The 16,541-nt window shown below is 32.7% G+C and overlaps 3 protein-coding genes across 8 annotated transcripts; 2 read left to right on the top strand and 1 right to left on the bottom strand.

The window, feature by feature from the left end:
• Positions 1-14: 14 nt before the first annotated feature.
• On the bottom strand, positions 15-3,041 carry LOC105166290 (tubby-like F-box protein 5). 6 transcript variants are annotated; one of them, XM_088882496.1, is made up of 5 exons: positions 2,573-3,041; positions 1,505-1,969; positions 1,330-1,417; positions 974-1,106; positions 15-895 (listed from the first exon to the last, which is right to left on the bottom strand). In XM_088882496.1, the coding sequence occupies exons 2-5, from the start codon at positions 1,856-1,858 to the stop codon at positions 223-225; spliced, it is 1,248 nt and encodes a 415-aa protein (XP_088738622.1). In that variant the 5' UTR covers positions 1,859-1,969; positions 2,573-3,041; the 3' UTR covers positions 15-222. The 6 variants fall into 6 exon arrangements, with proteins under 6 accessions (XP_088738622.1, XP_088738626.1, XP_088738623.1 ...); XM_088882500.1 differs by having other exon boundaries at positions 2,587-3,041; XM_088882497.1 differs by lacking the exon at positions 2,573-3,041 and adding an exon at positions 2,351-2,478.
• Positions 3,042-8,669: 5,628 nt separating this feature from the next.
• LOC105166128 (eugenol synthase 1) lies at positions 8,670-12,244 on the top strand. The gene is made up of 5 exons (XM_011085365.3): positions 8,670-8,882; positions 9,018-9,152; positions 9,648-9,885; positions 10,647-10,850; positions 11,926-12,244. The coding sequence occupies exons 1-5, from the start codon at positions 8,700-8,702 to the stop codon at positions 12,090-12,092; spliced, it is 927 nt and encodes a 308-aa protein (XP_011083667.1). The 5' UTR covers positions 8,670-8,699; the 3' UTR covers positions 12,093-12,244.
• Positions 12,245-14,114: 1,870 nt separating this feature from the next.
• LOC105166127 (isoflavone reductase-like protein) lies at positions 14,115-16,086 on the top strand. Its single transcript, XM_011085364.3, has 5 exons — positions 14,115-14,383; positions 14,465-14,599; positions 14,855-15,092; positions 15,398-15,601; positions 15,740-16,086. Exons 1-5 carry the CDS (start codon positions 14,201-14,203, stop codon positions 15,901-15,903), a joined length of 924 nt encoding a protein of 307 aa, XP_011083666.1. The 5' UTR covers positions 14,115-14,200; the 3' UTR covers positions 15,904-16,086.
• Positions 16,087-16,541: the final 455 nt, after the last annotated feature.

The raw sequence follows: 16,541 nt of genomic DNA, 5'->3' as shown, positions 1-16,541 counted from the left end.
AACACAGATATCCAAATAGTTTAAGTTCAAAGCTTTTATGCATAATAGATAAGCATCAAATTGAAATCACATCGTTGACACCTTATAACTAAAGCTTAATCTTCTTAGGAAGGATGACAGGATTGCACACCTTCTTACTGAAAAAAGGAAAAAATAGAAGAAAGGGCCTATATACAAACAACTAAACCGCTGGGGTACAGCCAGTGGTTTTAGCAGAAATGACTACTCGCATGCTGGTTTTGTGTCAAAGCTGCTTAAACAGATAGCGAAGGCCTGAAAGGCAGAAAGAGGATATTGATAGTCCATGGTAAATATGTCTTTCCCTATCTTTCCGAATTGCAAGATCACTTTCTCTTGTTCTGAAGCTGGAACACTCTGTGATGGGTCACACGTAGCTACCAGCTGAAAGTTTTTGACGGATGCCACTGTAACACGTCCTCTAAAGTTCAGACACCAGCATTGCAGCTGCTCATGCCATCTTGGAATTTTGTTTTTCAAAATCAGTGGTTCACTTGTGTTGCCAGTTAAATCTTTTGATTTGGATTGAAAAATGCAATTGGAAACAGATTTTTCTTTTCTTCCATCTGGAGCTGTCAAGGGGGAAAGAGCCTCATCAAGACCATGACTAAATGTTGCCGGCGTAGGAGCAGTCCCGCCTTCTTGAATCGCTGAAATAGGAATTGTGTGCATGGTGCAGTTCATTCTTCTTGGCCCTCTTGTGCGAAGAACATTGAGCTCATAAGCTACAGTGGCCACTTTATAGTTGCAAATAGGTAGTCTTGGTGCCACCTTCTTTGCAGAAATTCTTTTCCTTGACCAACCATGAGACTGGATAGCAGAGTTGCATGGAGGCCGACAATCATGAATAAAGAACTTGGAGCCAAAAAAGTTGGACCTGATAATATAAACATATGGTTTAATGGATACAGTATATTAGTGAAAGAAAGTCAAGAAGAAGACTCAAACAAAGTACCTTAATTTCCCAGCATAGTTATCACTGGTCTGAGAAAAATCATTTCCGGCCAAAGATATTAAAAAATCTGTTTTTGTGGCTTTCCTGATCCGTTTTGCTGCCAACAGCAATTTACTTGCTTCCCCTGAAAGAGCTGCAATTGAGCTCAAGCAGTCAGCATCAGAGATGGTGGAAATGTAGGATTGAGTTCATAACAACACTTTGATAAACTTTCACATAGCAGAAGGGAAAAAGTAACCAGAGATAGCCAAAGTTCTGATGAAAAATCAGCAGATATTTAAATAGAATGTAGCTAAAACATGAATTTGATAGTGAAACAACTATAGTCAGTCAAAGACTGTGGGATCATCAGTTACCAGGGCTCAAGCCGAGATACAATCTATATGTTGATGTCTCCCTTTCCCTTCTGATAAAGCACTGAATTGGAGAGTCTCTTGGTCCCGGCTAATCCATGATTCCAAGAATTAAAATCAGAGTGGCGAAGGTTAACACTCAAGAGAAACTGTGAGCAGAATAAGAAATAAGAAGTACCTGCTTCAATGACATGGGAAAAGTGAGCAACCCACATTCTTCAGGCGTCCTCATGACCTCCCTGGTTATTTCCCTCCACGACTTACAAACTGCAGCACAAGAAACCACAGCCCTCCGAGCCGGCCATGTAGTCTCACTGGCATCTACCCTACCAATTATATCCAGAAGCAACTCAGGTGGCAAGTTCGCCCACAGGCTTTCTTGTACGAATGCATTCGGAGACGATGGCGATCCCTCAGGGGTAAGATGGAAACTTCCATAGCCTAGCCCACACTTCTGCTCCTCTAGTTGGTTTAGTTTGTCATCTACGCCATTTTTCCCCATAAGATCTCTAAAGATGGAGTTAAATGGCATTTTCTGCACGGAACAAATCTACAGGAGAAGAACCAATAGCAGTTTATAGCAACAAGCGTTGCCAGACAAATTGGGTAGTGCTTGAATTTGCAAATAATCCTCTATTGCAACCTGAAAAGCAGAGCAAGGAATTGTCAAATCCCAGAAATTAGAAATTTCCAATGCAGATAAGGAACTTCTTAATCTGCCTCGGCAAGAATTACAATAAATGCTGTCAAACTTCACAACTCTCAGATGACTACTCTAGTTTTTTCATGATATTCACCAACGCATAAACTCAAAATTCAAGTATATTCACACTTACACTCCATAAAAGATAATCCGAAGCATGCATCATATTGTAACACGAAAAGGGTAAGAAAATTCACATCACTCTTCTCACCAAGGTTTCTTTATCCAGAAAACAAGGGAAGCTACCTATTACTTTTTCCTACGAGCAGAATGGAATAAAAACCACCATAAACTCATAATGGCAGAGGAGTTCATTTGTACCTAATCCCCAATAAGCTTAGCGGGATCCAAAGCCTAAAATAAACCCTTTTCACGTTTCAATGTCTCCCTCATACAGAACACAACCACACGCACACGCACAAATACACACATAAATTTATGAATGTATATGAGTACATAATTGTCCACGGAAAAAGGGCCCCAATGTCTTGGGGAAAATTAAAGAAATAAATTCAATGTATCAAAAGGGAGCCCAGCAATTACTTCAAGAATCCCACCATGTCCCCCACTTCCTCCGGCTCCACTAGCAAATCCAAATGTATGTATTATCCCTCGGAAATTTGTTTCTGGGTTGAATCAAATTACTATCCTTTTGGGCTAGAAGAGCAGGAGAACAACGGGAGGCTCAATAGACACGAGACGCCGCAGCTCCACCGCCACTGTCGAGAGCAGGACGGACACAGGCGTTGCTCGGATTCTCCCAACCCCTTATTAAAAATTACAGTCTTTGTGGTTTAACAATCGCAATTTTATCTGCCCCTTTTCTTGGTCGTTTAGTAACCAACTTCTATTTTAGGGCGCCAACAATATATTTTGTCCCTGAATTATTTTTAAGGTAGATAAAATTAAAACCAAGTATACCAGATATGCATTACATAATTTCAACCTCAACTACCTAACCAGAGAAAACTTGAACTTTTCATTCATTTGCATTGTAGAAGGATGGCGATTGGTTTCCTTCAAGCTTCTGTTTGCTTGTGGATGTCAAAAGGCTGAGTGGTTTGTCAAAAGGGTGCAAATTGCCAATGGTTATGTGTTCTCATGGTGCCAATTGCTATTTCTATGTTTTAAGGGTGGAAAGTGCATATCAATCTTATTTTAAGGGTGAAAACTGCAAATTACCCTAGATTTTCTTTTTTCTACTTTTTTTTTATATATACTAGCCATCACGACAATCCTTTTTTACTTGTATATAATAAATAATATTTCATATTTTAAAATATATAAACTAACACATCACATTAAATCTGTGAGGTATCAAGATTTGGACACGTGTTTTTGGTGAGCCCACTAGTTTTTTACCATTTCAGCCCCTTGAATTTTGGCTATGATTTGATTTTTGAATTGAGGATTTTAATTATCTCACACTCTGATCAACTTAGCACGACTACAACAGTAGTTGGCCAAGTATAACAGTAGTTGTTAGTTAATTATTATTTAATATTAATAATTAATATATTAATTATTAATTATTAAAATTAATTAATAATATAATTATAATTAATTCATTTAACAAAACACGAATAATTAATTTATTTAAAAAAAAAAACACGACATATACTCAAAGACACACATTATATTTTGCGCTACATGGCGACATTGTGTAATATATAAAGTAACTAAATTACCAAGGGAAAGAGTGACCAAAGAGTTGGACAAGTTCTTGAAATTGCGACATGACTTTATGTGGACCCATTTTTTCTTTTTATTAGATAAATACCCATTATAAATATCATTGGCAGTGGAATCCAAATTAGGTAATTTATTGACATTTAATTTGTGTGATTGGGTAAGATAATATTCTCCATTGTGCATAGTCATATATTTGATTCACAGTAATATTAATACTAGCGCGGCCTTAGCAATCCTAATTTATAGGTTAGTGTTTTCCACCTAAGACGTTGGGTACACCATCTCATCGGTTAGTCTAATGTAGGGTTAAAAATTTCTTCGCCCCATTTTTTACTTTGACTTTTTTTTTAAACTTATGAAATACATACATGTTTTAAAGAATATATTTTAAATCATAATTATTTAATAATAAAAAGTACTATAATCATTTTTCTGGGATTTTTTTGAAAAATATTTGAGTTTAATTAGTTATTAAATTTGAAAAAGTAGAATTTTTTTATATTTTTTTTAAATAAAATAAACCTTCTCTCTCTCTCTCTCTCTCTCTTTTATTGAATGTTTATTTTAAACTTCTCCTTCATAGGAATATAGAAAAGAAAAGAAATATTCCAAAAGAATTATTATTTTAAAAATTGTATTTCAATAAATATTGAGAGAATTTTTTCTTAATTATTCACAAGCTACAATAATCAAATAAAAATAACTTAAAAAATGATATTCATAATAGTCTTTTTATAACATTTATTCGTATTTTGTAATTCCTTCACCTAAATACAATAGTATATTTATCACATGAAATATCGTACATACATATAATCTGTCAAATCGAACACTATATAATAAAAAATAAAATTAATTATCTTTTTTTTTTCCTATCTCACTTAATTTTATCATGTATAATTTTATTACACGAATCAATCGAGCCCACAAGTTAGTTCGCACCAATACCATCCTCTTGCTTTTGGAAGGTATTGCCAATTCGGGAAATCAGCTGACAATAATGTACAATCGAGAGCTGGATCCCTTGACATGAATCGAATTTCATTTGATCTGGTTGACAACCATGCTATGCCCCATACCCTACCTCAAAAAAGCTAGTCAGGTTCTAGGTGGAACTATATATGTGTATATAATACATGAGACATTCAAGATTTGATGTTTGACATCCTTAGGTTTAGAATAGATTGATTACGACGTTTTTTAAAATTATTGTACGATGTTACGTGATTGGTTATATTTTTTATGAGATTTTTTAAAAATTATGTTTGATGGTATACAATTGATTATATTGTTGATGATATTTTGGAAAATTATTGTTCGATGGTATGTAATGGATTATAATGTGCAGTTTGATTATTGGAGGAAATAAGTACAATGTATTGAATTCGGTAAGGAGTTAGAGATTGATAATTTATCTTTATTTAGTTTAATTAATTTCGACTTCTGCATTGTACTGAGCATGTACCGTCGATTTAAAAGAGTTTGCGAGTGGATCACTAACTGTCCTGCTTGATAAGTCGCTCCTTAAATCATAATTTTATATATTTAAAAAATTATGTAATAACACTATTTGATTGTTGTAAATAAATGACCTGTAAATCCCAGAAAATATGTTTTTTCGTAAAATAAATTAATGTGGATCGGAGTCTAGCAGCACCATAACAGTCAAAGAAATTTCAATAAAATTCTAAGATCAAAAGGGGGACTAACTTGCAAATCAAAGGTTAGCACTTTGATGCTTAAGTCGGTAATGATTTTACTAAATGAACAAAAGAAAAGTTTGAAATAATGTGAGAACAATAGTTGAATATGGTGATGGAGTGATAAAATCCATGTGGAGTACAAAAGTGAGCTTGAAAGTAGCTAAAATTCTGAAAAAATGACAATACGAGACACTTAGTTACCAAAATGAATGCACAAAAGTTCAACTTTTAGGCAATTATAGAGCAAGATTTGCGAGTAGTTAGGGTAAATCATGCACCGTTAGAAAGTTGCACGTGTTGGCTAAATAACTAAGAAATCGCTTCATGATTTGGACTTATCTGGACGAAGATATGCCCTTTTGACCTAGTTTTACCTAATCAACTCGAAAGTCCGAGAATCCATTTACTTGCTCCTAAGGCAACTAATTTTAGCCGGATTATGCAACATTAGTTGAATAATTTTTAGCATTACATGTCCGGTAATATCATAAATATGTGTGACGTGTCGTCCTTATTGTATGCTGAATCGCGTTACTAGATTGAGCTTGCTTTTTCAGCCTGCCAAATTAAAAAGATAAACATTCCACAAGTCTAATACTTTATTCATGGGTCAGCAGGGCCAGACCTATTGAGCTACTTGATGGGGTAAACTTCATGAGCTTTGGGCTTTGAGAAAAAAATATTTGAGGGGCATCATAAAAAATCATTATAAAATATTTTATTTTTTCGTACTAAAATTTATCAAAAACTTTAATCCAAATATATTTTAATTTTATCACGTATTGTCATATAAAAAGATTAGTACCAAACGCTCTACATTAGTACACATCTTCACTTTATTACATTTTTTTTTATATAAGAAAACTTATCACAAGAATCTACAAATCCAAATATGTTCTCATTTTCCACATAAAATTCAATACAAAAATAAAAACTCACTTAAATATACTAAAAATCAAAATTGAGGATGAAAATATAACCAAACAAGGCCGAACAATCTTAGTGCTTGCTAGAAGGCGTAGTATTCGGGCGGAGAACCTAAGGCCCACCAGCCCCAATACCAAAGCCCTGGCCCAACTTCCCAGCATGAAAAGCCTGCGAAATCAATTCCAAGTTCTAAGGTTTTCAGAAGACAAAGGTTTAAGTTTAATTATATACTTAGATGATGTGGCGTCCATTTGTTCATTTTAATACTGGCTCGCTTTACTCAAAATATTACGGGTTTGTCTTTAAAGAGACAACTTAGTAAGAAGAGACGACTTTTAAAACTTACATAATGTTCATATTCTTTGTATTCATCCGACATGAGATGATAGTATACATTCATTGTCATTATCAGATTGTAGAACCTACCTATCTATTGCATTATGTCATTTGCTCACGTTTATAATCTATCAAAACAATTTTCTAAAACATCGTCAATCTGCAGTCAGAATAGATGATAGAATCGAAACTAAATATTAGTATATATCTAATATTATGAACAAGCCCGGTTCGAATCGCACCAAACATATAGGTATTTGTTACCACTTTATGTAATTTTATTGTAATCTATTTCAATGTACTGTTCAATTGCTCAACTTATTGAAATACAAATTTAATTATCTAATTGTCGCTTCTATCAAAAATACATTAATGAAATAAGATTGTACATCTAAAATAGTCCTGAGAAGACATGATCCTAAGTTGAAACTTGCATTCTGATTTGATTATTATTCATATACTATTAAAGGGACCACGTGCCGAAATACTATAATTTTAAAATTTTATTTTTTACCTAACAATTCCTATGTTACAAATTATAAAAAAAAAAAAAGAAAAGGAAATTATATAAGTTATATATTCCTACCTAATATTCTTGAAAATGAAATACTGCATTTCTAGAAACCCTTGGTTGGAATAGGACGTCTCATGGAAAACCATAGGTCAACTGTCGGATAGAGTGTTTTTTATTTCAAATACTATTGTATTTTTTTTATTTTTTTAATATATAAATAATACGTATATAAAAATCATAATATGTATTTTATTTAAGTAAAAATTTTGTATACCTAATGTCTATATATTAGTTGTGGATTAAAATACCCACAAATATGTATAAAATAACCATTTAATCAGTTCGTTTTATCAACAAATTTTTATTCAGGCATATATATGATTTATTTATTTTATATTTTTTTCTTTAATTTGATTGAATAAATATAATAAAAAATTAGAACTGTCGAGTGTGCTTCCTCTGCTAATATATTAGTCGTAATGTTTAGTAAAAAATACAGACTCATTTTCAAATGGAAACTGTTGTTTTTAATTTTTTTTTTATGAATTTTCCTGCTAAAATAAAAATATATCTGAATTGGTAGATGTAATTTTTTTTTATTGTTACCAATGTCAAACCGATACATATTTTATTTATTTGATTGAAACTCACAATTTTATTCTTTATTGTTAGTGTTGTTAAATCAATATTTTATTTATTTAGATAAAATTAATAATTATATTTTTATTGACATAAAATTTTCAATGATCCCATAACAATACATTTTATATATATATACATATATATTGATAGTTTATTCAACTAAAAAAATTATATATGTATATATATATATATATAAAGTAACAATCGGAAAAGAAACAATGATAAAAATATTACTAATAAAAATAAAATATAAACAAATATATTTTCACTTGCAAATTTATTATTTTAAAAAATTAAAAAGGGCTAACATTTTATTGATGCATAGTATACTTCAAATGGTGGAGATGCATCACCTTGCAAAAGGCCAACCGACCAATCACTTGCGTCAAAGTGACTCAAAGGCTTGATAACATAATTTATGTTAATTTGAAATCTTCTCCTATCATAAATATATTTGAAATGTAGTTTGAAAAAATTCTCATAAGTTATCATACGTTCGATCGAAAAATAATTCAGAACCAAATACAAGTGTTCTCAAGTGAGTATATTTTAACTCGAATCGAGTTTGATCAGATTTAAACTAATTATATAATCACATTATCATATGGTTGATGTACAATTCAAACCAATCACGCAACTAATTTAATTCGATTAGACCGATTTAAATAAGAAAAAAATTTCGATTGAGCTCCCAACAACTAAGGACCCTCAAAGAATCTTAAAAAATAAGTTAAAATAATCCAAGCACCAACCATACTTGCAAGAACAAGAGAGTTTGGTAGTTTAACTTTGCTTATAAATACCCAACTCACATGTCCAAATTTCATTATGTAATAATTCTTTTCTTTGCAGTAAAATGGCTGAAAAAAGCAAGATTCTGATCATAGGGGGAACGGGGTATATTGGTAAATTCATAGTAGAAGCCAGTGCTCAATCCGGGCACCCCACCTTTGCTTTGTTGAGGCAAAGCACTGTGTCTGATCCTGCGAAAGCCAATCTCGTCGAAGGATTCAAGAACTCTGGTGTCACTATCCTCATTGTATGAGTACATTAATTCTTGTCCAATCTTGAACTTTTTATTATTATTTTAGTTTATTTAAGTCGAACTCGAACGAGTTTTGAGCAAATGACGTCATAGTAGTTATGTTCGGAATATGTGTTTGTATTGAGACAGGGTGATTTGAATGATCATGAGAGCCTGGTAAATGCAATAAAACAAGTGGATGTTGTGATATCGGCAATGGGACAGATGCAGTTGGCTGATCAGGTTAATATTATTGCTGCAATTAAAGAAGCTGGAAATATTAAGGTCAGTCGTTATTATTTTTTCAAAAAAAGAAAAAAAATTATACATGTCGCATGTATTTGTCTATAATATTCTACATGATCTATACTTTTTATAAATTGGGAAGACTTTGAAATAACTAATTTTAGTTGTCGAAATGTACATGTGTTAAAATAACTCTAAATATACTTTCTTTTTTTTTCATTAAATGATGTTTTTTCAATTACTTATTTTTATTGACATTTTTTTTAATTTATGCATACTAACTAAAATTAAAAGAACTCGATAGTTTTTATCCAGGGTGCTGCAATTATTAATTATTTATTATGGGGGAGATTTTTATAATAACTATTAAAAATATGAATTACCTAAAATGCCATCCACTATATATTTGTTTTTTCTTCCACAAATAATAATACTTTTGATTCATCAATTTAATTAATAATTTTCTATGTATGCACATTTAAATAGAGAGTTGTGTGTTCTCTAATCTCTTGGCTTAAATCCATGTATATTCAGAGGTTCCTCCCCTCGGAGTTTGGGAGCGATGTGGACCGTGCACGGGCAGTAGAGCCTGCAAAATCAGCATGGGCGGTTAAGGTTGGGATCCGACGAGCCATTGAGGCAGAAGGCATCCCTTACACCTATGTCTCCTCCAACTATTTTGCGGGCTATTCCCTTCCGACATTGATGCAGCCAGGATTGCCCCCTCCACCTAGAGACAAAGTTACCATCTTTGGAGACGGAAATGCCAAAGGTATTCTCTGTCCAAAACTAATATTTGACAAAGACTTTATACTAAAAATAAAAATAATGCTTGAATTAATTAGATTCTACGTTTAGAATTTGAAAAGTTCAAATAGTTAAATTTCTGTAAAACAAAGTACGTAATTTAGCTCTGAGATGCGGATAAGTCCAATTTGGTGCAACAGCCGTATAATTGATTTTGGAGTGATTACAGAGTTTGAATTTACAATTTTCTTAATTGACTATATAATTATTGATTCCAGAGCTGACATCACGTTAGGTGATTTTTGTAAAACTCAACTGGTGTAGTAGGTGATTAGGTAATTAACAGCTATAAATTGTAACTTTTATCAAAATATGATTTTTGACATAATATAATTCTACTACTGAGAAAAGGAATCAAACAGTATAAAATTACGTTTTCAAACACAAAATTTGGTTTACTCAATCACAGGGCCGAACAGATGCTTAATCAACTATTGGCGTAACGAGTTAAGTAAAATACGGCATGGAGTATAATTGCGCGATCTCTATCTTGTTTTATTATTTTCTCATTGCTCAGGGATAAATTCGTCCTTGAAAATGCTCGTAATTATGGATAACACGTAGACATCAAAAGGCAAAATTGATTAATAAGTTTGACCAAAACACCATATTATTTTACACTAACTGGAATCGAAAACGTACGTACACGTATTGAAGGGCAGATGTCTGACCAAACTCGAGAATTCTACAACATTCTCACAACATTAATATTGTGTTAATTTGCAGGTGTGTTCAACGATGAACGTGACATTGCGACATACACCATGAGAGCAGTGGATGATCCAAGAGCCCTGAACAAAACCCTCTACGTAAGGCCTACCATGAACACGTATTCCTTCAATCAAATTGTTGCTTTGTGGGAGAAGCTGATTGGGAAAACCCTCCAAAAATCATATGTTCCTGAACACCAACTTCTCAAACAGATTGCTGGTTTGCAACAATCTCTCTCTCTCTCTCTCTATATATATATATATATATATATGTATATATGGTTTAATGTAATAAATTTTCCCGTGATATTGTAATGAGCAAATTACCCATATAAAAAAAATAATAGCAATTTATCCTCTATATTTTTAAAATAAAGTAATTTACCTCCATGTCTACGGAGGTAAATTACTTCATTTTGAAAAATACCAGGGGTAAATTGATGTATTTTTAAAAATACAGAGAGGTAAATTGCTATTTTTTTTCATAATAGGATAATTTGCTCATTTGTAGCATCACAAGAGGATTACTTGTATTTTTTCATATATATATATATATATATATTAAAATATAATTATTATAAATCACCGACCCGCGATAAATTTTGTGACAATCTCTGATTTATAACCATTATACTTGTAATTATAGTTGTTAGAGATTAAAAAATTGCAACGTGTGACAATTTTGTATTGGATGACAAGTATATGCATTGCGACAAACGCTAATTCTGTCACGAAAGGCATTGAAAATTGATCCTAGCTATATATAACCATTGCTACGAGGGACCTTCAATGGCAAAGTTGTTGCATGTTTATAATTTATCGATCAACAGGTAATAGTAAAAGATCTTGTTAAGATTTTGCGATAATTTTACAACTATATATGTCTCTCTCATTAATACATGTTATCAAATTTTTGTCGCATTAATGCCGTTGCAATTTTATTGCCAATTTTAGGATTAAGTATTTTTTTACGCAAAGTTCAGTCTGTCACAAATTTTGACATTTTTGAACTATTACTCTAACCAAACTCCCATCAAATCTTATAATGATAATTGTGACAAAACTCTTGTCACAAAGTTTGGTCGTCCTTTTGCGACACATTTCATTGTTAGTGGATGTCGCAATTCCGTTGCAGATTCCATTGTAATATGCGACGATTGTTTTCTACCACAAAATTTTTATTGCAATAAAATATTTTTTTTCTTGAATTGTGTCGATTTTCTGATATTTTTTGGCAATGAAAAGTATATATTTTTTTATATTAATTTGATTTTGTGTAATTGTATTGGATGCAGAGTCTCCGATGCCCATAAACATCATATTGGCCATCAACCACTCGGTATTTGTGAATGGAGATCAAACCTATTTTGAGATTGATCCATCGTTCGGAGTTGAGGCTTCGGAGCTGTATCCTGATGTCAAGTACACGACCGTGGAGGACTACCTTCTCCAATTTGTTTGATATCAATAAATAAAATGATGGGCATATACCAACCCAAACCCCCCACCCCTCTCCCCCCTCTATATGTATTGTGGGTTTTGTCTAAATTTATAGGAGATTTATTAAAGAAAATATTATGTTATCTACCTATCAAATTTGATTTTGTGTTTCTATTTTGATTGCATTTTTTTATTTCATTTAACATATACAATATTATGTATACAAAATATTTTCTTGAATAAAGTAGATGACGCAAGTTTAAAGATAAATTTCGTAAATAGTAAAATAAGTTGTACAAGTACAACACTCAAGCATCCTAGCAACTTTTACCAGAATGAGGGATGTGTTGATGCCCGTCTGACTCTCGAAATGGAGTACATGGCCTGAGACACTGTTGTGGCCTCTACGTGTAGATGACATAATTTATACACGTGATATATATATGTGTGTGTGTGTGTGTGTGCGTGAAGTTTGATCTCATAGGATCTAATTGCGTAGAAGAATTAATAACTTTATGATTTTTTTTATTATAGATAATTATAATGGTCCAGAGAAAAAATCATGATAAAAATATAAATTAATCACGGTTGCATAAGGACTATTGGACATTGTTTCTGCTAGTAAAACCAAGATATTAACCATAATTAAAGATCATGACAAATATTTTGGCTAGAATTAAAAATTATGGCAAATGTTTATTAATCGTGGTAAAAAAATTTAAAGTTGCGCATTTGTTTTGTTTCACTATAGTATAAATCATGATATACCACAGTTTTTAAGTTGTTGTCATTAGTGTAGGAAAATATTGATTATTTTTGTAGTGCTAGTGAATGTAAATTGAGTCTTTCTATGAAGAACCCGAGTACGTTTAAATTTGAACAAACTACAATTTACTCCCATATAATTTATAAAACATTCCCAAAAAATAAAAAAATAAAAAAAGAACCCTAACATATAAAAAAATCCCATTAAAAACCCCTATATTTTCTAAAATATGGAAAATTGCCCCTGGACGGTAGTGTGTCACATCGTAGGAGTTGAGGGAATATTTTGCCCTATTTTAAACTACATAGGAGGTCTTTTAATGTTTTTTTTTTCTTATTTTAATCAGAGAGTTTTTTTTTTAAAAAATATTTCATAGATCACAAAAGAATAAATTATATTTTAACCGTTTTTAAATTCATTTGAATTATTATAGTATTCGTAAACTCAAATATCATTGTCCAACGGTATTATTCTCTCAACAACATTTAAATAAACAAATATATACTAAATCTATGGAGAAGTATTAGTTAAAATATTTATAATTTTTTTCAAATTAGAAAAGAATATTTTTAATTAAGGTAAATTTATCATAATTTACCTAAAATGAAATGACAAATTATGATATAAAGTGAACAAGTCAAATCTTGCTCAAGCACTTATGGAATAAAATCTGTTAAGAGATTAATTAGTATGCCAATTCAAAAACATTGACCCCATAATCCACAATCACGTCTACATTCATTTTGCTGACCGCTATTATCACTCACAGTTAAACTAGACATGATTGTGATGAACATACATTGTTAGCCAATGAATATGGACCACTCTCCCCTCCAAATACACTCCTGGATTTTGATTATGATACTATTACACCATGTATCTGGGAAAACATACATACGTTATTCGTAAAAATTACATTTTTGGTCTCATAAAATTGGGAGTCTAATATTTTTAGTCATGTATTTTGTAAAATTTTTAAAATTAATAAAACTTGACACGTTTAATCATCTGTTTTATGGGATTTCTGAAACTAAATATGTTAATTATTTTTAAATTTCATAAAATAGAGGATTAAAAATATTGAACGTATATTATATGGGATTAAATGTATAATTTGGCCTAGCCAGTAGAAGTGCGATTTTGGGCCTCAACTTAGCAAATTGTTAACGCACAATGACGACCATTCTTGTCCCGAACATTCCAGGCTCAACGGAGGGTACTTCCGTAAAATGGGATTTGGTGAGAGGACTCGTTCGTTATATATAGCGACACTTCGCTATACTCGGCATTCAAACTGTAAAGCGCAGCATCAGTTGTTCTGTGTGCCAATAGAATTTCTTTCCAAGAACGAAGGTAGGTATCCAATGGCGGATAAGAGCAAGATTCTGATCATCGGAGGAACTGGGTACATCGGGAAGTTCATAGTGGAAGCCAGCGCAAAATCAGGGCACCCCACATTTGTTTTGCTCAGAGAGAGCACGATTTCTGATCCTGTCAAAGGCCAAATCGTTGAGGGGTTCAAGAATTCCGGGGTTACCATTCTCACTGTATGTATATAGATGTTTGCCTTTGAGTTTTACATGTGAGTGTTGTGTGTGTAAATAGTGGTGATTGTGTGGAAATTGCAGGGTGATTTGTATGATCATGAGAGTCTGGTGAAGGCGATAAAGCAGGTGGATGTTGTGATATCAGCAGTTGGTTTGCAGCAGTTGGCTGATCAAGTTAAGATTATTGCCGCGATTAAAGAGGCGGGAAATGTTAAGGTTTGTTGCTGTGCCTTTTGTTCTTTTGATCCTCCAGTTCTTGTTGGTGAATTGAGTGTTCTCTAACAGTTTGATACAAGTACGTATAATGTTATGAGTTGGCTGATCTGAAGTTTAGAGGTTTGATTTGGGTAAAGATTTCAACTTTTAAAGGGATGTTGTATAGGCTTGCTTGTTTCATATCTTGGTTTGAGCATGTCTTCTTTTTGGTCCGGCTGAGGATGATTCTCGTACTTTTGTTCTTCAATTTTCCAGAGGTTCTTGCCGTCAGAATTCGGGAACGATGTGGATCGTGCTCGTGCTGAAGAGCCCATAAAATCGGCTTTTAGCGTCAAGATCAACATCCGCAGAGCTATTGAGGCAGAAGGCATTCCTTACACCTACGTTGTGTCCAATTACTTTGCTGGCTACTCGCTGGCATCGCTGGTGCAACCGAACGCCACGGCTCCTCCAAGAGACAAAGTAATTATCTTAGGAGATGGAAACCCTAAAGGTATTCACCAATGGGATAATCTAATTTCAGAAATCACTCCGGTTCAAACATGGTATTTGATTGAAGGGTCGACGAAATATGGTGTCTCAATCAGCACAAATGAAATATTTGTTCAATTTGCAAATCATTCTTAATATTGATTCTTGCTAAATGCACCTTATTTGTAAAGTTCTTGAACTTTCTGACAAAGTAGAATTAGGATCTTGTCTTAACATAGTAGGCATGTTTCTTGTTTTCTCATCCTAGGAGGCAATGTTCAGTCATAAAATTGACAAACTTGCTGCATTTCTTGTATGTGATTATAGCTGTCTTCAATATCGAGCAAGATATTGGCACCTACACTATCAAAGCTGTGGATGATCCCAGAACATTGAACAAGGTACTCTACATTAAGCCTCCCAAGAACATATACTCGTTCAACGAGCTCATTCCTTTATGGGAGAAGAAGATCGGTAAGACTCTTGAGAAAGAGTACATCCCGGAAGAGCAAGTCCTTAAGCAGATCCACGGTGAGTAGTCAAAGAAAACTTAAGCTGAATTCTTGATAATTGAATTGACTTACATTTGGATTTGAATCATCATTTTGTTTTAGTAAGGCTTTGAAACTGACTTGTGGATTGCCATTCTGTTACTCCCTCACCTTGCAGAGTCTCCGGCTCCCATCAATTTCTTCTTTGCGATCAACCATTCAATATTCGTTAAGGGTGATCAGACATATTTTGATATCTCCCCGTTTGGGGTTGAGGCCTCAGAACTGTATCCGGACGTCAAGTACACCACCGTGGAGGAGTACCTTGATAAGTTTGTATGAGACTTGGAATGGAGTTCTATACTGGAGAGCCCACATTTGATACATTGGCATTGTTGTTGAAGAAGTTGGTTGTCCTGCTGTGACTTGTGTCTGTTAATTATCTGGTGGTTGTTTGATGTCTCACATTAATAGTCATGTATGTTACAGTGGAAGCTTTCTACTAATAAAATCCAGATTGCCCAATTGATCAGTTGTGTTACAGTTTCAAGTCTATCCCTTCCCTGTCAATCCGTAGGTGCTGTTCTAGTGACAAAACTTTCATGTAAAGTCTGATGAAAGAATACCCATGCAGTTGATTATTTTTCAACATGTATGAAAAGTCTCAAGTCTAATGATTTTGAGCCCTTTAAACAGTAAAAATTGATTTTGGAATATAATAAATTTTGTAGAATTAGACCAACCTAGAAAGGATTATAATATATACGAGTAGGTGTGGCACATTTTATGTATGTGTATAATTTTTAAAATATTTAAAATAAAATATTTTTGTAAATTATATTATTTATTTTTTTATAGAGTTAAAAATATCTTCAAATATATAATAAAAAATAAGATAATATATATATATATATCAGATAATAAAATTAAGAAAACGATAGACCAAAATTATAAGAAATTGGTGACAGAAAAAATTCATT

Source organism: Sesamum indicum, linkage group LG7 (assembly GCF_026168435.1).
Source record: "Sesamum indicum cultivar Baizhima isolate 11 linkage group LG7, ASM2616843v1, whole genome shotgun sequence".
Taxonomy (NCBI): Eukaryota; Viridiplantae; Streptophyta; class Magnoliopsida; order Lamiales; family Pedaliaceae; genus Sesamum; species Sesamum indicum.
The sequence above is the reverse complement of the archived record's forward strand: the minus strand, read 5'-3'. Positions and strand labels throughout refer to the sequence as shown.